At 55.6% G+C, this 27,882-nt stretch overlaps 4 protein-coding genes across 8 annotated transcripts in view; 3 read left to right on the top strand and 1 right to left on the bottom strand.

Annotated features, from left to right (window-relative positions):
• Positions 1-187: 187 nt before the first annotated feature.
• b4galnt4a (beta-1,4-N-acetyl-galactosaminyl transferase 4a) lies at positions 188-11,795 on the top strand. Its single transcript, XM_077595681.1, has 20 exons — positions 188-726; positions 2,796-2,902; positions 3,026-3,109; positions 4,245-4,340; positions 4,464-4,554; positions 4,630-4,730; positions 4,837-4,904; positions 5,484-5,562; positions 5,636-5,702; positions 5,807-5,968; positions 6,427-6,536; positions 6,615-6,715; positions 6,786-6,880; positions 6,959-7,946; positions 8,046-8,341; positions 8,972-9,125; positions 10,106-10,178; positions 10,268-10,421; positions 10,506-10,632; positions 10,784-11,795. The coding sequence occupies exons 1-20, from the start codon at positions 585-587 to the stop codon at positions 10,896-10,898; spliced, it is 3,210 nt and encodes a 1,069-aa protein (XP_077451807.1). The 5' UTR covers positions 188-584; the 3' UTR covers positions 10,899-11,795.
• A 651-nt stretch (positions 11,796-12,446) lies between these two features.
• Positions 12,447-16,948, top strand: fem1b (fem-1 homolog b). The gene is made up of 5 exons (XM_077595671.1): positions 12,447-13,132; positions 13,796-14,219; positions 15,037-15,576; positions 15,679-16,008; positions 16,095-16,948. The coding sequence occupies exons 1-5, from the start codon at positions 12,885-12,887 to the stop codon at positions 16,437-16,439; spliced, it is 1,887 nt and encodes a 628-aa protein (XP_077451797.1). The 5' UTR covers positions 12,447-12,884; the 3' UTR covers positions 16,440-16,948.
• Positions 16,949-17,038: 90 nt separating this feature from the next.
• LOC144071008 (zinc finger protein 609-like) lies at positions 17,039-27,064 on the top strand. Of its 4 annotated transcripts, none has more exons than XM_077595665.1 (8): positions 17,039-17,463; positions 19,222-19,981; positions 21,227-21,431; positions 22,276-22,363; positions 22,439-24,323; positions 24,634-24,946; positions 25,020-25,391; positions 26,679-27,064. In XM_077595665.1, the coding sequence occupies exons 2-8, from the start codon at positions 19,328-19,330 to the stop codon at positions 26,750-26,752; spliced, it is 3,591 nt and encodes a 1,196-aa protein (XP_077451791.1). In that variant the 5' UTR covers positions 17,039-17,463; positions 19,222-19,327; the 3' UTR covers positions 26,753-27,064. The 4 variants fall into 4 exon arrangements, with proteins under 4 accessions (XP_077451791.1, XP_077451792.1, XP_077451794.1 ...); XM_077595666.1 differs by lacking the exon at positions 17,039-17,463 and adding an exon at positions 17,531-17,706; XM_077595668.1 differs by lacking the exon at positions 17,039-17,463 and adding an exon at positions 18,170-18,312.
• The window catches only part of prr5l (proline rich 5 like), a 31,507-nt gene continuing 30,606 nt past the window's right edge, over positions 26,982-27,882 (bottom strand). For both annotated transcript variants that reach the window (XM_077595678.1, XM_077595677.1), the window contains exon 9: positions 26,982-27,288. In XM_077595678.1, the coding sequence (XP_077451804.1) occupies positions 27,125-27,288 (164 nt within the window). In that variant the 3' untranslated portion in view covers positions 26,982-27,124. The remainder of the gene's footprint in view (positions 27,289-27,882) is intronic.

The raw sequence follows: 27,882 nt of genomic DNA, 5'->3' as shown, positions 1-27,882 counted from the left end.
GTGGGGGCGGGGCGGGGCGGGGCGGGCATTCAGATAGGCAGGCAGGGTAGGTTGCCGTGCACCTTTTCGGATGCTCAACTGACGCGCCGCCGTCGCTGCGTTCGCTTTGACGGCTAACAAAAGGCCACGGAATCGAACCGAGGAACTGGGCGCCTTCATTTGGGAACATTTCTTGGCCTTTAAGCAAACAAAATTGTCATTTTTCGTCCTGCTGACAAATACCGGGGCGTCGCCGAATGCACCTGCGGCGGTCGGCGCGCTTTGCGGCCGCCGTCCTGCTGGATTTGAGAGCAGGCCGAGGCCTGGACCGAGGCCGAGGCGAAAGGGATGGCGCCCGGCCGGCGCCTAGCGTCGAGCTCCGAGCCCAACCGAACTGAACCGAGCTGAGCCGGGCGGGAGATGAGGATGAAGATGAAGATGCAGCCGTGACATATTGACGCGTCCTCTCCTGCCTGCCTGCCTGCCTGCCTTCCTTCCTTCTTTCCTTGGGTTCTTCGGACCTTCCCTCCTCCATCCGCGATCGGAATCCGACTCTCCGGATCGGGATTCCGCGGTGACGCCACCCGGACCATGTTGCAGTCAGCATGCTGCGTTTTCCCGTCAAGAAGATCCGGAAGCAGTTGAAACTGCTGCTGCTGCTGGTGCTGCTCACCTCGGCCGTCTGGTTCACCTACCTGCACATCCACCTGGGCAAGAGCATCAAGCTGCACTTCAACGGCGGAAAAGGTACCCATCTACCCACCCACTTACCTCCCTGCCTTCCTACCTACTTTCCTACCTACAAGAGACGTCCGACGCTCGCCTTCTCCGTTGGGAGCAAGCGCTTCGACGCTGACTGCCAACGAGTTGCTTCCTCTTGCTTTTGGGTCACTAAGCCATTTCCATTTCAAATCATTTCCTCTTGTACAGTGGTACCTCGAGATACGAGCTTAATCCGTTCCGGAACTGAGCTCGTATGACGAGATTCTCATAACTCGAGCGGACGTTTTCCATTGAAATGAATGGAAAACAAATGAATTGGTTCCAGCCCTCTGAAAAAACACCCAAAACAGGATATTGGATTGGATATTGAGCTGTATTTGGGTCACTTCCGGGTGGCTTCCTCGCCATATGACCTCACTTCCTGCTGATTTAGGGACATTTGGGGGCCACATCTTGCCGATTCGGGGACGTTTGGGGGTCACTTCCTGCTCATTTTTTTGTACCTTCCTGTTGAGTCTGCAGAGGAGCCGGAAATAGAACCTTGCTTTTGTCAAATGTTTGCACGAGCCGACGTTCTTGGCCCAAAACGATGCGTCGCCCTTTGCGCTCTTGATTTTGAGGAAACTTTGGACGCGGCCGCCCGCCCGGCAGAAAGCGGAACGTTCCAATGGCGTCCATGTGAAAAAAAAGCGGGCAATTTTTACGCCTTGCCTCGCCTCGGATCCTCACAATGAGGAATGTGTCGGCTGGGTCAGCGCATATTAGATGAGTGGCAGGCGCACAAGGGCCCCCCTGTCCTCCCCTGTCCTCCCCTGTCCTCCTCCGCTACGCCCGTCTGCTCCCCCAGAAGCCCCGCCTCCCTCCGCGCATCAAGAGCTCCAGTGTGCGCACGCCACATAGAAGCTTCCATTCACCCATTAGCATCAATGCTAAAGTGCTTATTGCGGCCATGCTTTGCCTTCGATGTTTTTCTTTTTTTTTTAACAGGAAGTGACCCAGAGAGAGTACCGTATTTTCACGACTATTCGGCGCATCGTATTTTAAGCCGCAGTGTCAGTAAGGAGTGCTATTTCTGTATTTTAGACACACAAAGCATGCACCGTTTCATTAGGCGCATATATATTATATATGGATGAACATCGAAACGCAATAGCGATGGCTACCGGAAGCAGCTTATTTCTGGGTTCCGGTGCGCAGTGACTGCTGGGAAATATAGTTCTTGCACGCTACACCCACACGCTAAAAACACGTTTTTAAAAAGGCAAGAGAAGCAAAACTGAGTTGGATTGTACTTTATTTAGACATTTTACAACTCACTCAAGTCATCATCACCCACAAAACCATCAAAGTCCTCATTTTCTGTGTCCGAATTGAACATTTGTCCATCGAAAACGCTGAGTTTAATACGTTTGTCCAGGTGGCCACAATTCATTCCCAGATGGTAGCTAGCTAGTAGCTAGCGTAACTAGTATTCCAAGGCTGTCTTCCATGCTTCGCAGCTGTGTTGATGCCGATCACCAGGCCACAATCCATTCGCAAATAGTAGTTAGCTAGTGTTGATGCCGATCGGCAGGCCACAATCCATTGGGTGTATTGACAAAAAAAAACTACATATCCCAGCAGTCACTGCGCAGTACTTTATCTACAGGAAAATAGTAGAGTCGGGGGCTGCTTGCCATAGTTGTCCTATCAACAGATTTATTTGATTTTATCGTGATAACAATTTTAGTATTGGGCCATCTATAAAGCGCACTGGATTATAAGGCGCCCTGTCTATTTTGGAGAAAATTTCACACTTTTATGTGCGCCTAATAGTCGTGAAAATACGGTAAATAGGAAGTCACTTCCTGCCAAGGCCCCAAAATCAACAGGAAGTGACCCAGAGCGAATAGAAAGTATTTGGAATGAGTGGCGTTCGGCTGGGAGAGGATCCCATTGGCTAACGGCGGCGCTCGTCGGGCCGATGGCCGGCGCCACGGCGGGATGTAGAACCGCGGGAGTCGGCGCCGTCCGCTGGCCAAAACGCGCACTGCGCGACGGAACCGAAAAGGGACGATGGCCCTTTTTTTTTTTTTGCTTTGTCCGTCTCGTAGATGGAGCGAAAGAGACGGAGGGCGGGGACGCTCGCTCCCCCGCCCACAACCGGGACGCCGGTGACAGCGGAGAGGAGGACGACGAGGACGCCGTGGCGGCGGCGGCGGTGAGTCTGGCTCGTTTGGAGCACTTTCCCCTCACTTTTTGGACTCAAATCAAATTGGTTTGAATGGTTGGGTTTGGCAAGTTATCCAATATGAAGAGCCACCGTCGACTTTGTGTCTTCCAGGGTGAGCGGCCGATGACGGCGGGCGACGGCCGCCTCCGCAAGTTTCTTTGGGAGCGACATCGGAAGTTGCCATGGCAACCGGAGGTAAGGCACCCCGCCGCCAGTCGCTCCACCGCCTCATCTCTGCTCGCCGGTGACTCACCCGTCAATGTTTTAGTCATGAGCTCTGTGCGCAAAAATATCATTTCCTGGGCCGTAACTCGGGGCATTGACTTTACAGACGCTCCCCTACTTACGAACGAGTTAGGTTCCGAGCGATTGTTCATAAGTTGAATTTGTTCCTAAGTTGCTCAGTGCTATATTTTGTATTATAATTTATGTTTAAGGCCTATATAAGTATATTGAAGGTTTATATAAGTGCATTTGTATGTTTAAGGCTTGTATTAGTAACATGCATTGGTTTGTACTGAAAAAAACATTTAAAAAAATGGAGAGAATACGTACAATACTGTATACATACATTAGAGAGAGAGATTTACTAGAAAGTGGGCGAACGAAGCTATCTAATGACGATTGCAGTTTTCTTTTTTTCATCATAAATGATGCGGTAGCACTGTATGGCATCATTCAATTGATTTGCAAACTTTTTGCAACGTTCAATATTTGGGTCCTGCTGCTCCATCTTTATGTTTAGAAATGGTACTGACGGTCGAACAATTCAAGTTGTATTCCCGTGCAACGCGCATCAAGCTTCGTTATTATTGCCACTTTGGTTTCAAATGAAATGGCTTGCCTCTTCCTTGCACCTCCCTAACTAGAAGCCTTTCGCTTTTCACCAACCATATTGAAAAATGGATGCAAGAGATATTTAATGATACAAATGAAAAAGGTTCTTTGCGCACTGGAGATACGTTCACGCACTTCCGCATTTCAACGAACTGGGCAGAGGAAGGTGGATGCTAGGTGAGCTGAGCTCTCACAGCGCCAGGCGTCGTCGCTATTAGCGGCGGAAAGAAGCACTACTCGGAAAAAGGCGCGCAATACAAAAAATCGAACTTACGAACATTTTTCGACATAAACACAATTTGCAGACATGTTCATATGTACCGTTGTTCGTAACTCGAATGTTCGTAAGTAGGGGAGCGTCTGTACTCTGTTCCCGGGGATGGAGTTTGGGTTGGCTCGTTGTGTTGACGACGTCGGTGGCGGTGACTCGCTGCGGATTGGATGACATTGGGGACGTGACGGGAGCCTGAACGCTTTTGTTGCTGCGTCGCAGTTCAAGGGCCAGGCCAACCTGCACGTCTTTGAGGACTGGTGCGGCTCCAGCGTAGCCCAGCTGAGAAAGAACCTCCACTTTCCCCTCTACCCTCACGTAAGTGGAACCGCTCGTTTGCGCCGTCGCACCCTTTGGATAGCCTGCGTTATTTACCGTATGGCCCAGGATTGGTTTTCTCGTTTCCCATCCTTTAATTTTTGCTCGCCGCCGCCGCCGCAGACGAGGACCACTTTGAAGAAGCTGGCCGTGGCGCCCAAGTGGAAGAATTATGGGCTGAGAATCTTCGGCTTCCTCCACCCTTACCGCGACGGTAAGCGGCCCGGCCAGCCAATTTTGGACGAGCGGCCCATTTCCCCGTCCTTTTCTTTTGGCCGGCGTTTTTCAGGGGATTTCCAGTTCTCCGTATCCTCCGACGACAATTCCGAGTTCTGGCTGAGTCCCGACGAAAGTCCTATCAACGCCAGGCTGCTGGTCTTTGTGGGTCAGGTGAGCCAAGCCTTCCTTGGGGGGGGGTGGCGTCTTCGTCTTCTTGGCGTCCGCCGTCCGTCTTCTTGACCCGCCGCCGCCATCGCCTTGTCTTGGTGTTACGCAGTCGGGAACCGAATGGAGCGCTCCGGGCGAGTTCACCAAGTTCAGGTCCCAGTCGTCCAAGTCCATCCGGTAAGTCCCCCGGAGCGGCCGACCGCCGTCGCCATTGAAATGGCGCCGACGCGACGTGACTGTCCAAGGCGGACGAGGGCAAAAAGTCATCTCCTTAGTGGTGTGGATGAAACGCTGACAATAAAAAAAAATAATAATAATAATAATAGTAGTGGTGGTGGTGGTGGTGGTGGTGGTGGTAGTAGTAGTAGTAGTAGTAGTAGTAGTAGTAGTAGTAATAGTAACACCAATGCGTGTTACTTATTGTTGGAATAATAATTCTAACACTTATACAAGCCTTAAACATACAAATGCACTTATATAAACCTTCAATATACTTATATGGGCCTTAAACATAAATTACAATACAAAATATAGCACAGAATCAACTTACAAACAAATTCAACTTATGAACAATCGCTCGGAACCTAACTCGTTCGTAAGTAGGGGAGCGTCTGTACTTAAAAAGTGTTGAAATGACCCCCCCACCCCAGAAAATGTACGCATTTATTTTGACTTTGATATTGTGGGTGTGGCCCTCAAGGAACGACATTTAAAAACAGGAATTTGTGTGTCTGTCCGTCCGTTTCTCCGTCTCAGCTTGATGTCCTCCCGACGCTACTACTTTGAGCTGCTGCACAAGCAGGACGACAAGGGCTCGGACCACGTGGAGGTCGGGGTGAGTGACCCGGAAGTGAAGGCCTTTGCGTCCGTCCCACGCTCACCACGCCGTCCGTCCTTCTCCAACCCAGTGGCGTCCTTTCCTCCCCGGTCTGAAATACGAAGTCATCGACTCGGCCTACATCTCCTTGTATACCGGTAAAACCTTTTGTTGTCGTTGCCCGCTTCCGACAACGTCGACTTCCGGGGGGGACGGGGGGACGAGTAACCCTGGGCTGACGTCCCGGAGGCTCTACTTCCAGACGAATCCCGGCTGAAGATGAACAGCGTGGCTCACATTCCCCAGACCATGGCCAGTCACGCCGGGTTGGCGGAGGCGGAGGGAGGCGGGCCCCGTTCCGCCGGCCCCCGGCGCCACGGGGCCGACATGCTCCAGCCCGACCCCAGGGACACCTTCTACACCAGTAAATAGCTTTCTCTTCATTTTACCGAAAAACCCCGCTGCGCTCTTGCCGTTGAAATCCAACGGAGACTTTTCTTGTTCCGCTTTGCGACAAGAAGCTCTCCGCGGAGAGCCGCGTTCTTCGCCCACCATTTGGCCTTGGCAAAAAAGGAAAGTGTCCCCAGGAAGTGATGCTAAAAGTGGCTTGGGAAGGCCCCAAAGGGGACAAAAAGTCAGAAGGGAAGGAGGGAGGGACAGAATAGACAGAAAGAGACCCACGGACGGGGCTGGCCAATGGCCGGGAGCCAAACTGGCACGGTCAGTGAACAGGAAGTGGTTCCCAAATGAACAGGAAGTGAGCCACGAAAGGAAGACTAACTAAGTCAAGGAAGCAAGCAGGCAGCGTCTCCTCTCCGCACGTTGAAGGCGCTTTTTGCCGGTTTGCCATTTTGACGCTTCCCGTCGTCCGTGTGCCGGCAGCTCCCGACATCTCGCCGTCGCGGCTGGTCAACGTTCTGCCCGCTTGTCTTTACTCGCCCACCTACGTGGTCAAAGATTTCCCCATGGCCCGATACCAGGGCCTGCAGTTTGTAAGCCGTCGGCCGCGTCCCTCCCCCGAGCTAAACCCCAGCCTCCCTTCCTGACGCCCTCCCTCTTGTCGCCCGCAGGTTTACCTGCCCTTCGTCTACCCCAACGACTTCACCCGGCTGACGCACATGGAGCGGGAGAACAAGTGTTTCTACAGGGAGTCACCCATCTACCTGGAAAAGTACGTCAACTTGGGCTTAGAACGTTGAGAAAAGGACTGGGCGAATGTGGCAAGTCTTGGTGCCCGCCAGGTTCGGCTTCTACAAGTACATGAAGATGGATCAGGAGGAAGAGGAGGAGGAGGAGGAGGAAGACGACAGAGGCTTTTTCTTCCCCCACCCCGACGGTAGGCAACGCGCCACCCGTCGGCCCCTCGCCGCCGCCGCCGTCGGCCTTTCTCACGCTTGGCCCCGCCCCCGTCCAGATTTCCCCGAGGAAGACGAAACGGAGGCGGACGAGGACCCGGAGCCGGTTGGCGCGCGCTCGCCCGAGGAGCTCCCGGCTCTGGGTGGGGCGCCTCCCGGTGGAGAGGAGGTTCCCCGGCGCCGGGAAGGCGGCCCCGGAACGGAAAGCCGCCGGGTTCCCGCCATATTGGAGAGCGACCCCGGCAGCCCCGACCCTCGCGGCCCCGAACCCGGCGGCCCCGCCCTCGGCGGCCCTGCCCCCTCCCCGGCCCCATCCGGGAGAGACGTCGTGGTTCCGCGTCGCGCGCTGTCCTGGAGCCGTGGCAAGAAATTGAGCGGCTCTCTCCTCTTTGGCAAAAAACCCTCCGTCCCTCCGCCGGCCAAAACGGAGCGCGGAAAAGAGCGGACCGCGACAGCCGACAAGGTCTACGTCACCAGGCCCCGCCCCAACGGGGCGCGTCGTCCGGAGCGCCGGCTCGGGGGGGAGGGGCCGTCTCGCCGCCGCTCCGGGGAGATCTTCCCCGGGGTCTTCTTCTACCAAAGCGGGAAGACCGCCGGCAGACGGGGAGCCGGGAGACGGCCGCGCGACCGGAGCCCGGCCCTTCCCGGCGAAGGACGGCCGGGAAGGAGCCCCCGGCCGGCCCCCGGGACGGAAGGCCGAGCCGGGGCCCCCCGGCCGGCCCGCGGGACGGCCGCCCCCCGCCCGGCCGACTCCTCGGAACGGGCGCCCGCCGCCGGCCCTTACCCGACGACGGAGTGGCGGGCGGACCCCGAGCCGGACGAGGTGTCGGACTACGGCTACGAGGAGACGGAGCCGCGGCCGGGACGGGCCGAGGAGAAGGTGGACTGGCACCGGACCTTCTCGGTCAACCCGCTGGACTTTGAGCTCCTGCGTTCCGATTGGAACGACCTGCGCTGCAACGTGTCCGGGAACCTCCAGCTGGCCGAGAGCGAGGCGGTGGACGTGCTGGCGGAGTACATGGAGAGGCTCAACCGACGCAACGGCGGGTGAGGAGCCGTGTGGAGCCGCGTGGAGCCGCGTGGTCGCCCCGATGGCCGCCGTCCCGTCTCGAGCCGCCCCGTCGGGTCCTTCTGCCGCCCGTCCAGGATTTACACGCTCCTGCGAATCGTCAACGTGGAGAAGCGGCGGGACTCGGCCCGGGGGAACCGCTACCTGGTGGAGCTGGAGCTGATGGAGCGAGGCCGCAGCGTGGTGCGCCTCTCCGAGTACATCTACGTGTTATTCCGGCGGGGCGGCGGGGCGTCGGATCCCGGCGCCCCGACCTGGGGCCCGCCCCCCTCCTGGACCCCCCCGCCCACGGGCCCCGGCGCCGAGCCGCTGCTCTGCCAGCCCGTCACGCTGCGCTGGAGGAAGGATGTCATGGTGCACTTTGTGGTGCCGGGTCAGTCATTGGCATCGTGGCCATATTTGTTATCCTCGTTATCATCAATGTTCCCTCAATCAATTTTTCGTTGGTCTGGGCAGAAAGACAACCTCCCTAAGCGCACTGAGTACCAGTGTGAGCCACATCATCGCTACTCGGATCATTCGCCTAAAGACGTTTCGCCGACGGACGTTTGACAGACGGGCAGGTCGAGAGAACCGAGCCGTAAAATGACAGCAATCGGGTCAAATCCATCCTAAAACAGTGTTTAATGATTAAATACAAATATTAGTATTTGTATTTAATCATTTAACTCACAAATACTAGTATTTGTATTTAATCATTAAACGCTGTTGGAACGAACGTTCAATCGGCGACCTGTCCGTCTGTCAAACGTCCGTCGGCGAAACGTCTTTAGGCGAATCATCCGGTCACGACATCATCATTGCTTGCTATGGGCCACTTAAACGGCGCCATCATGGGGAAAGGGGTAAAAAAAATTAAAAAAAATAACAATTGGATTTTATTTACTGCGCGCCATATGATTGCTGCTGCGCAGAGAAGACGAGAGTAGTGCGCAGCTTAGAGGGAACATTGGTTATCATCATCATCATCATCATCAGGTCAGTTGACATGTGTCTGTTTCAGTGAAGAACCAAGCTCGCTGGGTGCAACAGTTCATCTGGGACATGGAACATCTCCACCGGGAGACCAAGGACGACCGTTTCAGCGTCATCATCGTGGACTTTGAGAGCGAAGACATGGACGTGGAGCAGGCGCTTCGAGACAGCACGCTTCCCAGGTAGGCCGCCACACAACTGCGTTTCCTTCGTCCACCGGTTACCCGCCAGAATTTGGCCATCGACAATGGGACAACAAAAACAAAAATGCAAACTAAATCTTTGAATTCACAAAAAAGAAACGGGAAGTGACCGGGGACTGCAATGTTCCCTCTAAGCTGCGCGCGTGCGCAATTGTGCACTACTCTCGCCATAAAATCCATTTTTTTATCCCTTTCCCCATGATGGCGCCGTTTAAGCGGCCCATAGCGAGCAATGATGATGTCGTGACCGGATGATTCGCCTAAAGACGTTTTGCCGACGGACGTTTGACAGACGGACAGGTCGCCGAATGAACGTTCGTTCAAACAGCGTTTAATGATTAAATGCAAATACTAGTATTTGTGAGTTTAATGATTAAATACAAATACTAGTATTTGTATTTAATCATTAAATGCTGTTTTCAGCTGGATTTGACCGAATTTGAGAGCATTTTGAGCCGTTTGGCGAATGGACGTACATGGACGTTTTTTTTGCCTCCATCGCGACATCATCGCGACATTTTACCGAGGAATTCACTTCCCTGGGCTCGGTTCTAATGACCAAAGAGCTCCAGTATTTGTATTTAATCATTAAATGCCGTTTTAGGATGGATTTGACCCGATTGCTGTCATTTTACGGCTCGGTTCTCTCGACCTGCCCGTCTGTCAAACGTCCGTCGGCGAAAAACGTCTTTAGGCGAATCATCCGAGTAGCGATGATGTCGCTCACACTGGTACTCAGTGCGCTCAGGGAGGTTGTCTTTCTGGCCAGACCAACGAAAAATTAGAGGGAACATTGCCGGGGAGGTCTCCAAAGTTAAAAGCAAGGCCCGCCCCCGCCGCTACGCCACGGCTAATGCCCAAAATCAAGCGACGGTGGCGTCTAAACGTCCCGATGGCGGGAATTGAGGCGCGCTTCCTAAAAGAACAAGCGAGCTAGAACCTTTCCATGCTTTGTTTAGATACCAGTACCTGAGGAGAGAAGGCAACTTTGAGCGCTCGGCCGGACTGCAGGCGGGCGCCGACAGCATCCGGGTGAGCGGCGCGCCGGGGTGCCGGAGCGCGGGAAGCCGCGCCGGCCGGCCCACCTGACCCTTTTTGGCATTTGGTCTTTGGCCGGACAGGATAGCCACAGCGTGCTCTTCCTGTGCGACCTCCACATCCATTTCCCTCCCAACATCTTGGAGAGCATCCGCAAGCACTGCGTGGAAGGACGCCTGGCCTTCGCTCCCATCGTCATGAGACTGAGCTGCGGGAGTTCGCCGCGGGAGCCCAACGGTAAGGCCATCCTCAACCGCCGCCGCCGCCGCCGCCATCCCCCCGTCCCCGCTCGCTCCCACGCGACTGGCTCCCCGCCACCAGGTTTTTGGGAGGTCAACGGCTTCGGCCTCTTCGGAATCTACAAGTCGGACTTCGATCAAATCGGCGGAATGAACACGGAAGAGTTTAAGGACCGCTGGGGCGGAGAAGACTGGGAGCTCCTGGACAGGTAACAAACTAACAAAAAGCACTCGGACTAAGCGCAAAGGAGTTTAAAAAGGCACGGGCGTAGTAGAGACGCAGCGTCGGAGCCCAACGGATTCCGATCCTTCCGCCTTCGCCGCTTGACCTTGGCGTCTTTGCCCGCCCGATGTGTCCAGGGTCTTGCAGAACGGTTTGGAAGTGGAGAGACTCCGCTTGAGGAACTTTTTTCACTACTACCACTCCAAACGGGGCATGTGGAATGCCCAAAAGGGGAAAAGCGCCAAGGGTTGATTGAGCTTTTCCCTGCCGGCTCCAGTTGGCCAAATGGGGAGGGAGGCCGGCCTCGCCGCCCTCGCCGCCATCGTGTTGCCCGAAAGGAGGGATCTGCTCCATTTTATCTTTGGACAAGTGGAAAGGAAGCCTCTTTTTTTTTCCTCTTTGTGGAAGCCGCATCGTCAGCCCAGCGGCCGACCTTTCTTACTTAATATCGTCAACCCTAGATACGTACGTGGCATTTTTCGTCTCGTGAAGTCATCGGGCTCGGACGTCCGATCCGATTGGAGTGGGGGAGGGTTAGGGCGGCGCGACAAAGACGAGCCGACGCGGGTTGGGTCGCCGCCCTCCGCTTCGAACGGATCCGACGGCTGCGAGCGTTTCAATTGGCGGTCGCCGTCCGCGGCGCCAAAAGAGTTAACTGGTTGCACGTCGTTGACGGAGAAAGGGCGTTCCATCGGTTTCATGGGGGAGGGATGGCAGTGAATGAGTGAATGTGTCCATGAGCTGGGTGGGGTGCTAAACATGGGTGATTACGTTGGTTGGTTGGCTGCGTAAATACCGGGTTAGGGTGTAGGGATTTTAGCTCGGTGTGTGGGGAGGGTCTGTTGGGTAAAGAAGTACTACCTCCAAACCCTTCGACCCTCGTCAACATGGAGCCATCCGATCGCTGCCAGGCCTCCACAAAACGGATGGGACGCCCATGGCGGTCGGTGGCAGCCAATGAGAAGTAAAGCACTAATACTAGACTTAGAGCTATATATTTCAGAAGAGTGTTGATGGCAAATACATTCCGAGGTAATTTCTGTGAAATTGTTTTGTATAGAAAAGGTTTAAAGAACGTATTGTATTTGGCTTTGTTTTTGCATATAAACCTCAATACTATAATATACTGCGAGTAGTACCTTGCTATTATATTTCCCTCCTGTCTCTAGTCGTGTCACCACACGAGGGCGCTAAGACTCGTTCGGCCGGCCGACTACAACATGACTGGTTTGACAAAAACCGATGTCACGTATGCAAGGCTAGATGCGACAAGTCGGATTGAGTAGCGGCGGCCATCTTAAAGCAGTCAACTTCTTTCCTCAGGTAGGCGATTTCCTCCACTAAAAACCTCTCAATTCCTGACGGACTGTCTTACAACCAAGCCATATTAACCTGGCTATGATTCATAATTCATATTTTTAGGTGTGCGGCTCATTTACTAAATTTACGTTATACGTTTACATAAAAATAATTGAAAATTGAGCAATTTGTAGCTATTTCAAACCATATATATATATATATATATATATATATATATATATATATATATATATATATATATATATATAATTATTTGCAATGGGAAAAATGCTATGAGCCCCACAGACAAACAAAGAAAAACCCCAAATTCAAAAATTATTATATTATATACATATTTTGGCAAACCGTACAGTACCAACAAAATTTGACAAAACTTCACCATATATTTTTTTACGTTTAGGCTTTCCCTTGGCCGTTAGGCAAGGCGGCGTTTTATTTTCCCCGAGAGCACCGGAAGTCGGGTTGGGTGTCGGGTTAGGAAAGTGTTTCCAGTCGGACGTATTTTTACATCGCACTACACTTCCGCCAAGTCCCTCGCTAGCGATTAGCTAGAGTCTTCTGCCGTTCTTATCACATTGGACACGTTTTAATGAAGCGCGGTGATAATTTAACGGTTCAGCGGACACCGGCCAGCTTGTGCGCATTTGATTTTCCTCTTAAAACATGTTTTGGGCTCGTTGAGCGGCTGTCTGGCTGGCGTCGCCATTTGAGCTAGCTGAAGCTAGGCTAGCGGGGTGGAGCGGAGAAGCTCTCCCGACCGCTGTTTCGCGCCGAGGCTCAACACGGAGACAGCCGGCGGCTTGTGGCGCGACCCCGCGCGGACATTTTGATGGGAGCCGGCTGGTCGCCGAGCGGACGTGGTGGGCAGAAGTCGCGAGTGGAGCGGCGGCGGCGGGGGCTCCGACTCGGCGGGCTAGCATGGAGTCTCTGGCCGACTACGTTCACCGGGCGGCTAGCGAAGGGCGATTCCTGACGCTGGCCGCGCTGCTCCTCAACCACAGCGAGGCCGAGACGCGCTTCCTGCTGGCCCACGTCAGCCAGCAGGGAGGCCAGAGGTCCACGCCACTCATCATCGCCGCCCGCAACGGCCACGACAAGGTGGTCCGTCTGCTGCTCGACCACTACCGGGTGGACACCGAGCAGACCGGGACCGCGCGCTTTGACGGGTAAGTAACGTGAGACACGGCTGGCAGGCAGTATCGCAGTTTCTGAGCCGCCAAGGGGGCGGACACCTTTAGATATCATATGTAAGGGGAGATGTTTCTATCCGCGCTGTGAGTTTATGGGGACGGGCACCCTCACCTTGTTGGACATTTTGCGTCAGAGCCACACGCAAAAACAACAACAAAACAAAACAGTATTGAATCGATTTCGATGCCTGACAGCAGTACGGTGTTGGACGATAGTCTACCGATGTGACGTTTGTCAATTAAAAAAATAATTGCAATAATATATATATAGCCATATATATATATATATATATATATCCCTATATATATATATATCCCTATATATATATCTATATATCCAAATATATATCTCTCCATATATATATATATGTATATGTATATATATATATATGTGTATATATATGTATGTATATATATATATATATATATATATATATATATATATATATATATATATATATATATATATATATATATATATATCCATATGTATTGGGGTCATCGTAAGAGTCATCCGTTGGTTTTATTGATTTTTTTAACTGAATTCATCAAATTTTGTACGCTTCTCAATGAATGAATACAAGTCCGGTTCCAATCGAGAGCCGGCGCACGTTCCCATTTCCGTTTGTTTGCGTGCAGCTACGTGATCGAGGGCGCCACGGCGCTGTGGTGCGCGGCCGGGGCGGGGCACCTGGAGGCGGCCCGGCTGCTGCTGGAACACGGCGCCGAGGTCAACCGGGCCACGCTCAACGGGTCCACGCCCCTGCGGGCCGCCAGCTTCGACGGGCGCCCCGAGATGGTGCGCTTCCTGCTGGAGAAGGGCGCCGACCCGGCCGCGGCCAACAAGTACGATAACACCTGCCTGATGATCGCCGCCTACAAGGGCCACCAAGAGGCGGTGCGCTTCCTGCTGGAGCGCGGCGCAGACCCCGACGCCAAGGCGCACTGCGGCGCCACCGCCCTGCACTTTGCCGCCGACGCCGGCCACCCGGGCGTGGCGGCCGAGCTGCTGCGCCACGGCGCCGCCCTGGTGGCCAATGGGCAAGGCCTCACGCCCTTGCTGGTAAGGACCGGCCGCACCTACGTGTATGTTTCCTTGCAGCGCTAATTTGGCGCACATGAGATGTGCCCAATACGTAATGGCGGTCGAGTCAAATCAAGAAGGAGGAAAGTAGAAAATGCCTTTTTCCGGGCATACTTTTCACTCTTTTGAGGCGACGTTCGTATTTCATGCGTTCTTTAGGGTGAGTTTCTACGCCCGAACACACATTTTTAAAGGTGGCGCCGTCGGCATTGTTATCCGATGGACATCATTTGCCAAAAAATAAGCAACCCAGAAAGGCGGTAAAATCAATGGCGAAAACCACAAAAGACATACAGACGCTCCCCTACTTACGAACGAGTTAGGTTCCGAGCGATTGTTCATAAGTTGAATTTGTTCGTAAGTTGCTCAGTGCTATATTTTGCATTATAATTTATGTTTAAAGCCTATATAAGTATATTGAAGGTTTATATAAGTACATGTGTATGTTTAAGTTGTATAAGTAACATGCATTGGTTTGTGCTGAAAAAACATTTAATAAAATGGAGAGAATACATGCGGTACTATATACATACGGTATTAGCGGCGTAAAGAAGCACTACTTGGAAAAAGGCGTGCAATACAAAATCGAACTTACGAACATTTTTCAACATAAACGCAATTTGCAGACATGTTCGTATGTTTGTAACTCAAATGTTCGTAAGTAGGGTAGCGTCTATTGGGAACCCCTTTAGCGTCGCCAGTGGCCGAAAAGGCAAAGGCGTTAGATTGGCAAAAGCGTTAGACGTCCGCGCCGGAGAGCTTTGCGGTTTGACGGCGGCCTGTCCTCCCCCCCCAGGTGGCGGCGGAGAGCTGCAAGGCCGAGGTGGTGGAGCTGCTGCTGTCTCGCGGGGACTGCGGGCCCCGCGCCCGCGTGGAGGCGCTGGAGCTGCTGGGCGCCTCCTTCGCCAACGACCGCGAGCGCTACGACCCGGGCCGCAGCTACCGCTACTTGCGCGCCGCCATGGAGGAGCGGCGGCGGCTGGGAGCGCCGGACGTCTGGCCGGCGCCGGGCCCCGAGGCCTATGGCGGTCGGCGCGAGTGCCGCACGCCGGACGAGCTGGAGGCCGTCCTGGCCGACCGCGAGGCCTTGCACATGGAGGGCCTGATGATCCGCGAGCGCATCCTGGGCCCCCACAGCGCCGAGCTCTCGCACCCCATCGTGTACCGCGGCGCCGTCTACGCCGACGGCATGGACTTCACCCGCTGCGTGCGGCTGTGGCTGCACGCGCTGCGCCTGCGCCAGCGCGCCCGGCGGGACGCCCGCAAGGACCTGCTGCGCTTCGCCCAGCTCTTCTCGCAGATGCTGCGCCTCGACGAGCGCCTCGACGCCGACGCGGTACGTGGCCCCAAACGCCGCTCGCCGGGAGATTCCGTAGGGCGTTTTCCGGGTGGCTTTTTGCGCCGTTTGGGAGGTCACTGGCCTGTTTTGTCCGCGCAGGTAGAGGAGGTGCTGGGCTGCAGCGCCCTGGAGATCCAGCGCAGCATGGCGCACGTCCAGGCGGCGGCGACGACGACGTCGGCCGACGGCGAGCCGGCCGACCACTACGAGTCCAACGTCTTCACCTTCCTGTACCTGACCTGCATCGCCACCAAGACCCCGTGCGGCCACGAGCGCCAGCGCGCTCGCCTCCACAAGCACGTGTACGACGTGGTGCGACTGGACCCGCGGGCCCGCGACGGCGCCAGCCTCCTCCACCTGGCCATCAGCTCCAGCACCCCCGTGGACGACTTCCACACAAACGACGTCTGCGGATTCCCCAACGCGCAGGTGGGCCCGTTGGAAATGAGTCCGAGCCGAATGTCGCGTCCGCCATTTTCGAGCGGGATTTAAAAACACCAAAATATGACTAATAGGTGACCAAGCTTCTGCTGGACTGCGGCGCCCGCGTGGACGCGGTGGACCACGAAGGCAACACGCCGCTGCACGTGATCGTGCAGTACAACCGTCCCATCAGCGACTTCCTGACGCTGCACGCCATCATCGTGGGGCTGGTGGAGGCGGGCGCGCACACCGACCGCGCCAACAAGCAGGAGAAGACGCCGCTGGACAAGAGCACCACCGGCGTGTCGGAGATCCTCCTCAAGACGCAGATGAAGATGAGCCTCAAGTGCCTGGCGGCGCGCGCCGTGCGCCGCCACCGCCTGGCCTACCGCCGACAGATCCCCGCCAGCCTGGAGGAGTTTGTGGATTTCCACTGAGCGCCGCCGGGAAACGGACGCCGCACCGACACGCCAATCTCTTTGGTCCCCTCCTTCCGAGGTTGCTCCGTTTGTTTTGATCGTGGCCCGACGAGGCCTTTTTAGCGCCCCGTCGTCAAACGTGTGACTTTTTGGGACCACTTTTGACTGTTATCGAGGCCAGAAGCGGAGTTAGACAAATGCGCCAAATCAACGGAAAGTCCGCTAGCAGATGACACGGCATTAATCCCGAAATTTGTAGAGGAAAATGCCCCCAAAATCCACAGAAAGTGACTAAAATAGGGAAGAAGGTGATATCAAAGTCCCACATATCAACACGGAGTTATCTCAATCAACAGGAAGCTGTCAAGTCATGGCCAGATGGGTCACTTCTTTTAGAAGTGACTTGGATTTCCTTCATTCTTCCTAATAAGAAAGAGCAAACTGGACTCAATGGCGTGCTCCATAGCAATAATTGACGTTTGTTAGGAATGAAAAGCAGTCCAAATAAACCGAATGGATTGAACGCGTTTCATTGAGAATCCGTTCCAGTGGCTCACCTAGTCCATTCCCCTTTTCCTCACCCATTTCCGGCTTGCCGGGTTTTGCTGGCTCGGTAGCAACCCTGCGTGTCTCTCGCTCGCTGTCTCCCCCGCGCGCTCGTCTTGTTTTTTTTTTTTTTCGTTGTTGTTTTTTTCCTCCAGTGGAATATTGCCACATTGGGTCACGTCGGGAACCGTCCGAGGCACCCATGGGACAGCCGGCTTCCGTCCTACTCGGCGCCCGTGCTGCTCACTGAGCGCGGAATGCAGGCCAGGCCGGGGGGCCCCGGGCCCGTGTGACGGACGAAAGAAGGAACGAACGGAAGGACGGACGGACGGCTGCGGTCCACTGAGTCCGTCGAGAGAAGCCGAGCCTGAGACGGGAACGAACACGTTGACTCACTCTTTGGACCGACTTGTCTCCGCGCGCTTTAGCTGGCTCGTCTCGTCTCGCGGCCGATGGAGTGCACGTGAATGCGGGCCGCGTGGGGATTGTGAACGGGGTAAGTAGTCACCCCCGTCGCCACCGCCGTAGCCGCCGCCGCCGTCGCCCTCTTCCGTGGGATTAAAGGCGGGACGCTCGCTAGCAGAGCGGGTTAGCCGCCGTCTTTGTCTCGAGAAGCTGGGCAACTCCGCGCTATGCTTCCATTGTCGGACGCCAAGCCCTTGCGCTCGGCTTCGATTTTCACGTGATTTCTTCGTGGGTGGACTTAGTAGGCGAACGCGTCGCTTTGGCTTTCATAGAGGCGAGTTGCCGCTTTGCGCGTTTGAGCCGAAAGCGGCCGTCGAGCTCGTTTTCGAGCCGCTAACAGGTGCACAGCGGACACTTGTCCACTCAAAACAGCACCGTGGCGCGAGATGATTTCCGGCGCTGGTTCAATGCTTGTATTTTGAACATCATGACACCATTTCGTGCCGCAAAACTCACATGGCGTAAAGCGTAGGGACGAACTAGGAGGAATGGTGTGGCCGCTTTGACTGATATCGTGAGCGAGAAGTTCGTGACAAGCACTTGGCCAATCGGGCTCGTCCGATAATGGAACTCGCTAGCCACGCAAGGGCCCGCAGGGGCCCACAGCAGGGCCTCGGACTCGATTCTCCGCAAATAAAGCGACATCCCGGCAACGTAGTGGACGTTTCCGGCCCAAGTCAACGTGCTCGCGTGCGTTCGAAACTCAAGGTCCTGTGTCGGTGGAGCTGTGAGATTTTCTATCGGCCTGCTCGTTGCCTTTTACGCCGAAGTGACAGCGAGTCGCAGGCCCGCCGACAAGCTAGTTGTTAGCTACTTAGCTTGCTAGCCACTTGTTAGCTGCCCAACGAGTCGTGTTAGGCGCGTTTAGGGAATTCACACGGTTTGTCACATTTGTTTGTAAGTCACTCTTCAATAGGCCGACTCCTCGACGAGTGTGTATGTTGTTGTGCTAGGCTAGCATAACCTTCGTAGCGCTAGCGAGCGTGCTACTCTAGCTAGCTCCTGTCTGCTAAATGTGCGTCTTCATTCCAAACTTGACGAGTTATACTCAGTCGTGAAAGTCTATCACGTTGCTTCTTTTTCTTAATCTCGGTTTCTTGTTCATGTTCGATCTCTTTTGATTTATTGTCACGAAACTCGTGGACATGAGCAACCGTGATATAGCTAGCTCTAGCTATTGCTTTCAGACAGTATTCTAGTGACAGTTGGTGAGTCTTAAGACGAGGGCACTCTTTTCTGCTAAACAGCCCGTATTTTGAACTAAACAAAGCTAGCATTTGACTTGCATGTTTGCTTAAAAATACTTTGGGGGGAAAAAACAACAACTTGGTTTATGTTGCCCTTTAGATTTTGAGTTCAAAAGAGAGAAATTAGGCAAGCTGTGACTACTAGAAGGAGTTACCATTTCAATACTCTGAAAATAAGTTAGAAGCAAACAAATAAACATCTTGTGTTTCGGTGCCAATTGTGTCATCCTTTGGCTGTCGATTGAAATGAGTTTGTCACTGGAAGACGTCCAATCTGTTTGAACTGGAAGGTTTGGTTGTGAAAATTGTCCGATAGTTTGAGGCAAAAATAGTTGTGGCGAAATATGCCGATTTGACGTGGCTAACCCAAGAAATCTAATATTGATACAGACTCTCCCCTACTTACGAACATTCAAGTTACGAACAACGGTACATACGAACATGTCTGCAAATTGCGTTTATGTCGTACGTTGGATTTTGTATTGCGCGCCTTTTTCCGAGTAGTGCTTCCCAAAACCAACAAAGTGCGTCTTTTCCGGCAGGAGGCCATGCGGGAAGCCGGGCGGTGGCGCCGGGTCCAACCCTGAGGAGGCGTCCGGCGGCGGCGGCCCTCCCCCGCCCGCGGCGATCCGGGACGCGCCTACTAAGATGTCCCTCGGCGGCCCCGCAGGCGGGAAAGGCGTGGACCCCGGCGCGGTGGACGCGTACGACAGCGGCGATGAGTGGGACATCGGCGTGGGCAATCTGATCATTGACCTGGACGCCGACCTGGAGAAGGACAAACTGGAGATGTCGGGCAGCAAGGAGGGCGTCGGCGCCCCGCCGGGGGCCGTGGCCGCCCTGCCCGACAACATCAAGTTCGTCAGCCCCGTCCAAGCCAAAGAGGGCAAATCCAAATCCAAGCGGAGCAAGAACTCCAAAGAGGGCGTCGTCAAGGTGGCGCCCGACGGCCCCAAGAAGGACCCCGCCGCCCAGACCCACAACCCGGCCAAAGGCGCCGCCGGCGGAGGCGGCGACAAGTCCGCCAAAGCCTCGCGCTGCCTGCCGGCCGCCGTCAAGAAGGACAAGGACGGCGCGCCGGCCAAGACTAAGAAGGAGAAAACGGAGGCGGAGACGCCGCCACGCTCCGGCGCCCCGGCGGAGGGCCAGCAGAACCCGGAGAGCGGCGCCGAGCACCTGGCCCACGCGGCCCCGGAGCCGCCGGGCGGGGGCCGGCCCGTCGCCGAGGAGGAGGAAGACGAAGACGAGGAGATGGACAACGGGGAGTGTTGCAACCTCAAGAAGATATTGTGCGGGGACAAGGTAAGCTTGAATCCCATCTAGATCAAAAAAAATATCACTCAATCATCATCTCAATTTGGCTCATTTCCGTCTTCAATTTTTTTCTCGTATCCATCCTTATTCATTGATGGCGACCTGTAAATGGACGAAAGCGTCCGATCCAATGTTCCCTCTAATTTTTCGTTGGTCTGGCCAGAAAGACAAGCTCCCTGAGCGCACTGAGTACCGGTGTGAGCGACATCATCGCTACTCGGATGATTCGCCTAAAGACGTTTCGCCGACGGACGTTTGACAGACGGGCAGGTCGCCGAATGGACGTTCCGCCGAACGTTCATTCAAGGTTTCGCCAAAACGGGATTCGCGCGCTCGCCCTGCCCCCGGATCGTGTGTGTACAAGTTTTTCAACCTCGGCCCGCGGGCCATATACGGCCCTTTAGGATTTTTAATCCGGCCCGCCGCCGGAGTTGTCCAAATGATAGTAAAAATCAATGATTCATTTCCCTTTGCTGCTCATCACTCTCAATTTATTAGTCTACCGTCAATGGCAGCCCGAGAATAAGCACTCTTGGGCGGGCAGATGTAGCAGAACCGACCGAGCCGTAAAATGACAGCAATCGGGTCAAATCCATCTTAAAACAGCATTTAATGATTAAATACAAATACTGGAGCTCTTTGGACATTAGAACCGAGCCCAGGGAAGTGAATTCCTCGGTAAAATGTCGCGATGGAGGCAAAAAAACGTCCATATACGTCCATTCGTCAAACGGCTCAAAATGCTGTCAAATTCGGTCAAATCCAGCTGAAAACGGCGTTTAATGATTAAATACAAATACTAGTATTTGTTAGTTTAATGATTAAATACAAATGTTTGAACGAACGTTCATTCGGCGACCTGTCCGTCTGTCAAACGTCCGTCGGCCAAACGTCTTTAGGCGAATCATCCGGTCACGACATCATCATTGCTCGCTATGGGCACACACCAGTATCACACCTGCCACAGGCAGGTGCATGTCAATGTTCCCTCTAATTTTTCATGTAAAACATGCTGTGAAACAGGAAAAAGATAAGAGTGGACAGAGCTACTGCCACTGGCTGCCGCTTAAACGGCGCCATCATGGGGAAAGGGCTAAAAAAGTTTGGATTTTATTTACTGCGCGCCATATGATTGCTGCTGCGCAGAGAAGACGAGAGTAGTGGGCAATTGTGCACGTGCGCAGCTTAGAGGAACATTGGTCCGATCCGTTTTTTTTCCTCCTCTCGTTCCAGATGGAGTCCCCCGGCCCCACGCCGGCACCCCCGGCGTCCGGCGGAGACATCTCGTCGGCGTGCGAGCAGATCATGGTGCGCACGCGCTCGGTGGCCGTCAACACGGCCGACGCCGCGCAGGCCACCGAACCCGAGTGCTTGGGACCCTGCGAGCCCGGGACCAGCGTCAACCTGGAAGGCATCGTCTGGCAGGAGACGGAAGACGGTGGGTCCGCCGAGCCGTGTGCGGTCGATTGGTCGCCGGTCTTTTGGTCGCCGGTCTTTTGGTCGCCGGTCTTTTGGTCACCGATCTTTTGGTCGCGGTCTTTAGGTCGGCCGGAAGTTTGGTCATCGTCTTTTGGGTGGCCGGTCTTTTTTGTCGCCGGTCTTTTGGTCGCCTGATCGGCTGCTGCCATTTACTGTCAATTTATGAAATAGCAGATGGTGTTTTTATTGAAGCAGTCCAATGAACGAACCTTCATTCTGTCTGGGAGAATCTCTCTTAAGGTAGAAAAATGGTTAAGAATGCCCAGAAAAGTGTTCCAAAAGCGGAGTAATAGTTTTTAAAACAGCATTTAATGATTAAATACAAATACTGGAGCTTTTCAGACATTAATTGGGGGTGATTGTCCCGGGGGAAGACAGCGATAAACGTCGGCGCGACCAAATCCGACGACCATTCGCGAAAGGGCCTACATTTCACTAAAACGGGGTAAAATACGCACTTATTGATGAAATACAAATACCGGAGCTTATCAGACAATATGCGACCATTCACAAAAGTGCCAAAAATGCACTAAAATGCGGTAAAATCGGCACTTAGTGATGAAATACAAATACTGGAGCTAAAATGACAGTCGATGGCAGCAGCTGATCAGGCGACCAAAAGACCGGCGACAAAAAAGACCGGCCACCCAAAAGACGACGACCAAACTTCCGGGCAACCTAAAGACTGCGACCAAAAGACCGGCGACCAATCGACCGTGTACCCGCCGAGCGACCGGGTCGGTCAAGCGCCCCACCGTATCGCCCGCCCGCGCTAACGTCCGCAGCGTGTGTGCCCCCCGCAGGTATGCTGGTGGTCAACGTGACGTGGAGGAACAAGACGTACGTGGGAACCCTGTTGGACTGCACCAGGCACGACTGGGCGCCACCCAGGTGGCTTTTCCCGCGCGAATGTCCTTTTGGATTTGGATCGAGCTGGTCGGTTTATCTCCGTTTGTCCGGTTTCAGGTTCTGCGATTCTCCCACCAGCGACGTGGAGATGCGAGGCGGGCGCGGTCGCGGCAAGCGCGTGCGGCCGGGCGGCGGCGCCGGCGTGCCGGCCGCCGACAACGGGGCCTCGTCGGACGGCAGGGGCGGCGGCAAGACCCGCGGGGGCGGCGCCAACGGGAAGGGGCGTCGCGGCAGCCAGACGGGTGGCGGCGGCGGCGGCGAGGACGCCAAGGCCAGCCCCTCCTCGGCCAAGAGGAAGAGCAAGCCCGCCTCGGACATGGAGCCCACGTCCAGCTCGGAGGACAGCAAGGCGTCCAAGCGCATGCGCAGCAACTCCACGGGCGCCGGCCACACCCCGCCGGAGCGGTCCTGCCCCTCGCCCGTGCTCATCGACTGCCCCCACCCCAATTGCAACAAGAAGTACAAGCACGTCAACGGCCTCAAGTACCACCAAGCGCGGGCCCACCAGGAGCACGACGCCGACAAGTACCCGACGGCGCCCGGCCACCACGAGCACGACGCCGACAGCGAGTACGGGGACGAGGGCGGCCCCCAACCCGACGCCGCCTCCTGCAACGGCGGCCCGAGCGCCGTCTCCCCGGCCCGCTCGGCCACGCCCAAGGGCCGGGTCTCGGAGGCCCCCTCGCCGGCGGCGTCCAAGCACGGCAAGAGGCACGAACCCGACGCCACGGACGGCGAGTGCCTGACGGACGAGACCAGCAACGACGGCGCGGACGACAGGAAGGCCAAAAAGACGGCGGGCGGGAAAACGGACAAGCTTCCCCCCAAGGGCGCCAAGGCCGGCCGCCCGCCGGTGGCGGCGACGGCGGCGGCCCCGCCGGCCCCTTGCCCGGACCCGCGGGCCGCCTCGCCGGGGCAGGCGCCCCCCAAGTCGAAGAGCGGCGGCGGCGGCGGCGGCGGCGGCGGCGAGGCCGCGGCCAAAGACAAGAAGAAGAAGGACAAGAAGCGTCGCGATTGCGACAGCCCCAAGGGGGCGCGGCAGGAGGAGGGCTACGCGGAGGCGGGCGACGCCCCGCTCAACGGCTCGTCGGAAGCTCAGCAGAACCGCCTGGCCAGCATCAAGGCGGTGGCCGACAAGGTCTACAGCTTCTCGGACCACGCCCCCAGCCCCTCGCTGGGTGCCCGGGCGGAGGGCGCCCCGGGGCAGAACGGGGGCGACGGCGGCGCCTCCGGCCAAACCGGCAGCCCCGCCTACTCGGACATCTCGGAGGCGGGCGAGGACGGCGAGGGCAAGGCGCCCAAAGCGGAGCCCGACGCCAAGAAGGCGCTCTTCTCCCCCCGGGCGCCGCCCGCCAAGGACGCCCCTTACTACCCGGACTATGAGGCCTACTACCCGGGCGACTACGCTCGGGGCGAGGCGGCGGCAGCGGCGAAGAAGGAGGAGGCGGAGGACGAGGAGGAGGAGGAGCCCGAGGCGGCCGGGGAGGCGGAGACCCGGGGAGAGCCCAGGGAGGCGGAGCCGGGCCCCCCGCAGCCCTCGGTGATCCAGCAGCGCCCCAACGTTTACGCCCCGCCGCCCCTCTACTACAACCAGTACTACGGGCAGCCGTACTCTTACTCGCCCGAGCAGGCCTACCACGGCCACCTGCTGGCCTCTAGCCCCGCCTACCGGCAGCAGTGTGAGGAGCGGCAGAGGCAAGACAAGAAGGCGGTGGCGGCGGCGGTGGCGGAGGGCAAGGCCCCGGGACCGCCCGCCCTCAAGGCCAAGGTGGAGGCGGAGCCGCCGGCCAAGTCGGTCATCATGGTCAAGTGCGAGGAGCCCAAAGCCCAGGCGTCCCAGGCCTCTCAGCCGTCCGAGGGCCTGAAGATGAAGTTGAGCGAAGCGGGTCACCACGCCAAGGACGCCGTGGCCGCCGCCACCGCCGCCGTGTGGTACAGACAGGTACGACGCCGCCGCCTCGTTTGAGTAGAGGTTGACCGAGTTGGCCTAGCCATTTCTAAAAGCAAAAAAAAAGCCAATCCTTGGTGCACATTAGTGTGGGTGACGCTGTGGACCAAATGTTACTTTGAGCACGTTTGATAGCGTTGTTTTTGTTAGGCCTTGGCCACTAGGTGGTGCAAAAATTACCATTGGCCTCCTAAAAAAAAAAAGATCATCACCCACACAATGTGAAACGCGGGTCAACCTGCGCCTCAAAGCGCCTTTTCCGTCGGCGCCGCTTGACTTTGGCGCCCCCTTCCCCTCTCGGCAGGAACCCGAGTCCCGCCCCTGGCCGTCGTACGCGTATCCGGGCAAGTACCCCGAGGACGAGCGCGACCGGAAGTGGAAGGAGGAGCGGCTGCGGCCCAAGGAGGCGGGGCCCCAGAAGGAGGAGGCGCTCCCGGAAGAGGCGCCCCGGGGCGGCAAGGAGGCGCGGCCCCCGCACGTGGCCTTCTCCTCGCCGCTGGCGCAGCACCAGGGCTACGTGCCCTACGTTCACGGACCCTACGCCTACGGGCAGGCCTACGAGGCGGGGCACCCGGGCTACAGGGGGGCGCCCTCCGTCATGATGCAGAATTACCCCGGTGAGTAAGATGAAGAGCCACTCCTCTAATGGTCAAGTGTTAAAATCGCCGTCACGTTGTGTCTTGCCCTCAGGTTCCTACCTCCCCGCCGGTTACTCCTTCTCGCCGTACGCCGCCGGCAAAGCGGCCGGCGCCGCCGAGGAGGGCGAGAAGATGGCGGCGGCGGCGCGTTCCAGTCCCACCGTCAAAGGAGGCGCGGCGGCGGCGGCCACGACGGGCGAGGCCAAAGCCCTGGAGTTGCTGCAGCAGCACGCCAGCCACTACAAGAGTTCCAAGTCCCCCTCGGGCCCGCCCGATAAGGAACGGGACGGCGAGCGGCCCCCGCGCTCCTCGCCGTCCCAGCGCGGCACCGCCGCCGCCGCCGCCGCTCACCACCTTCACCACCACCACCACCTGGCTTACCCGCTGCTGGCCGCCGCCCAGTACGACCTCTCCTACGCCGCAGGTCAGCCTCGCCCGCCCGCCCGCCGTTCTTTTTAGCCGCCGATCGGTGGCCGCGGTCACGTCGGGTGACCCGTCGTGGAACCGAGACGGGGTGAAGTGTCCCCAATTCAATGGCAAGCCAGGCAAATTCAATGGGAATGGATCATTTATGAACAGCAAATGACTAAAGAAGGTCCCCAAAACAACAGGAAGTGACTCAGAAATGTCCCAAATGAACAGGAAGTTGAGTAGATGCCAAATCCGATCCACTTGAAGTGCGAGGGCCGGCCGACTCTGGCACTTGAAATGGATTATGTCCGATTATCGTCGTTTTCCCATCCCTCCATGGGCGCAGCCGTACTGCAGCGTGCGTGTGTGTGTCTGTGTGTGTGTGTCTGTGTGTGTGTCTGTGTGTGTGTGTGTGTGTCTGTGTGTGCGTGTCTGTGTGTGCGTGTGTGTGTGTTTCTGTGTGTGTGTGTCTGTGTGTGTCTGTGTGTCTCTGTGTGTGTGTGCGTCTCTGTGTGTGTGTGTGCGTCTCTGTGTGTGAGTGTCTGTGTGTGTCTGTGTGTGTGTGTGTCTGTCTGTGTGTGTGTCTGTGTGTGTGTGTGTCTGTGTGTGCGTCTCTGTGTGTGTGTGTGCGTCTCTGTGTGTGTGTCTGTGTGTGTGAGTGTCTGTGTGTGAGTGTCTGTGTGTGTGTCTCTGTGTGTGTGTCTCTGTGTGTGTGTGTCTGTGTGTGTGCGTGTCTGTGTGTGTGTGCGTGTCTGTGTGCGTGCGTGTCTGTGTGCGTGTGTGTCTGTGTGTGTGTGTGTATGTCTGTGTGTGTGTGTGTGTGTCTGTCTGTGTGTGTGTCTGTCTGTGTGTGTGTCTGTCTGTGTGTGTGTCTGTCTGTGTGTGTGTGTGTGTGTGTGTCTGTCTGTGTGTGTATATAGTGTACAGAAGATTGTCGGAGTATGTGCCTATGTCCGATTATTATTATTATTATTATTAGAGTCCAGGGATCTCAAAGCGGTCCTCAAAGGGCCGCAGCGAGTGCAGGTTTTCATTCCAACCCAACAAGCGGACACCTTTTGCAAGTCATCAGTTGATTGCAGCCAGGTGCTATTTATTTTAGAAGACCCTGATTGGTTAAAATGTCGATACTGGGTCGGTTGAAACAAAAACCAGGACCCACTGCGGCCCAAAGGCGGAAACGGGTTTGAGACACCTGGATTAGACGAAGGTTACTTTCCCAGACGGGAAGTGGCGAAGGGCGATGGGGAAGGGTAGGGAATTGGACCTGAACTCTTCCTCCTTTGCCGACATCTTGCAGGTCTATCGTCGTCGGCGCTGGTGGCCGGTCAGCAGACGTCGGCGCCGTCCATGTACCCGCCCCCGCGGAGGTGAGAAAGGGAGCCCCGCCCCGGACTGGACTGGACTGAACCGGGCGGTCAGATGCACCGTCTCCCGGAACGGGAGAGGAACCGCCGCAGAGTGACGAATGGACGGACGGCGGGCGTTTTCCCATCCCTCCATGGGCGCAGCCGTACTGCAGTGTGCAAACGTACATATGTGTGTGTGTGTGTGTGTGTGTGTGTGTGTGTGTATATAGTGTACAGAAGAATGATTGGAAGAGTTTGCTTCCCACTCTTTTTGCTTTGTTTTCGCTCTTGGTTGTTTTTCTACTCTTCTGGATCCAAATAAAAACACGTAGCCGAAGCGTCTCCACCACAATGACCGTCCGTCGGCTCCGTTCCGAGGTGGCTCGGGCGCCGGGGCTTATGTTCCGTCGGCCGGCGCGCACCGGACATCCGGGTGCGCGTTGGCCACCGTGTGACGCCGCGTGGCGCCCGCTTTCTCCAGGTAGGCCTCGCCCTCGTGCTCCAGCAGCGGCGTCAGCGACGAGCCGACGTCGGGCTGCGAGCCGCCCACGCCGGTGCACTCTGAAAGCCACGCAAGAGAAACGTGTCGGTTAATTGGGAGAACGAGACAAACACTAACGCTGACTATACGTGGTCATTATTTTGACAAAGAAAACCTCACTTTACATATGAGCGGGGCAATTGGTTCCGCAATGGGCTGCAGATTTTTCGTTCCAAGCCATAAGAGAAACGTTTTCCACCAATCTGGTAACTTAGAAGTCAATCAATGGATTGCAGTCAGGTGCTTCTTGTTTGAGCAGAAATCAAATCAATTAAAGTGTCTGTGTTGGATTGGATGGAACAAAAACCTGCACCCACAGCGGCCCTGCAAGACCAGATTGCCCAGGTTTATTGAGTTTACATGGTTATTTTTAAAAGAAAATAAAGCCTTACTATACATGGTCATTTTTTTAATCAAAAAAGCTTACTATACTATGTCATTTTTAAGAAAAAAAACCTTACTATACTATGTCGTTTTTTAAGAAAAATAGCCTTGCTATACTATGTCGTTTTTTAAAGAAAAAAGCCTTACTATACTATGTCGTTTTTTAAAGAAAAAAGCCTTACTATACTATGTCGTTTTTTAAAGAAAAAAGCCTTACTATACTATGTCGT

This window comes from Stigmatopora argus, chromosome 3 (genome assembly GCF_051989625.1).
Source record: "Stigmatopora argus isolate UIUO_Sarg chromosome 3, RoL_Sarg_1.0, whole genome shotgun sequence".
Classification (NCBI taxonomy): Eukaryota; Metazoa; Chordata; class Actinopteri; order Syngnathiformes; family Syngnathidae; genus Stigmatopora; species Stigmatopora argus.
Note: the sequence above shows the minus strand (reverse complement) of the source record. Positions and strands in the feature narration are given on the sequence as shown.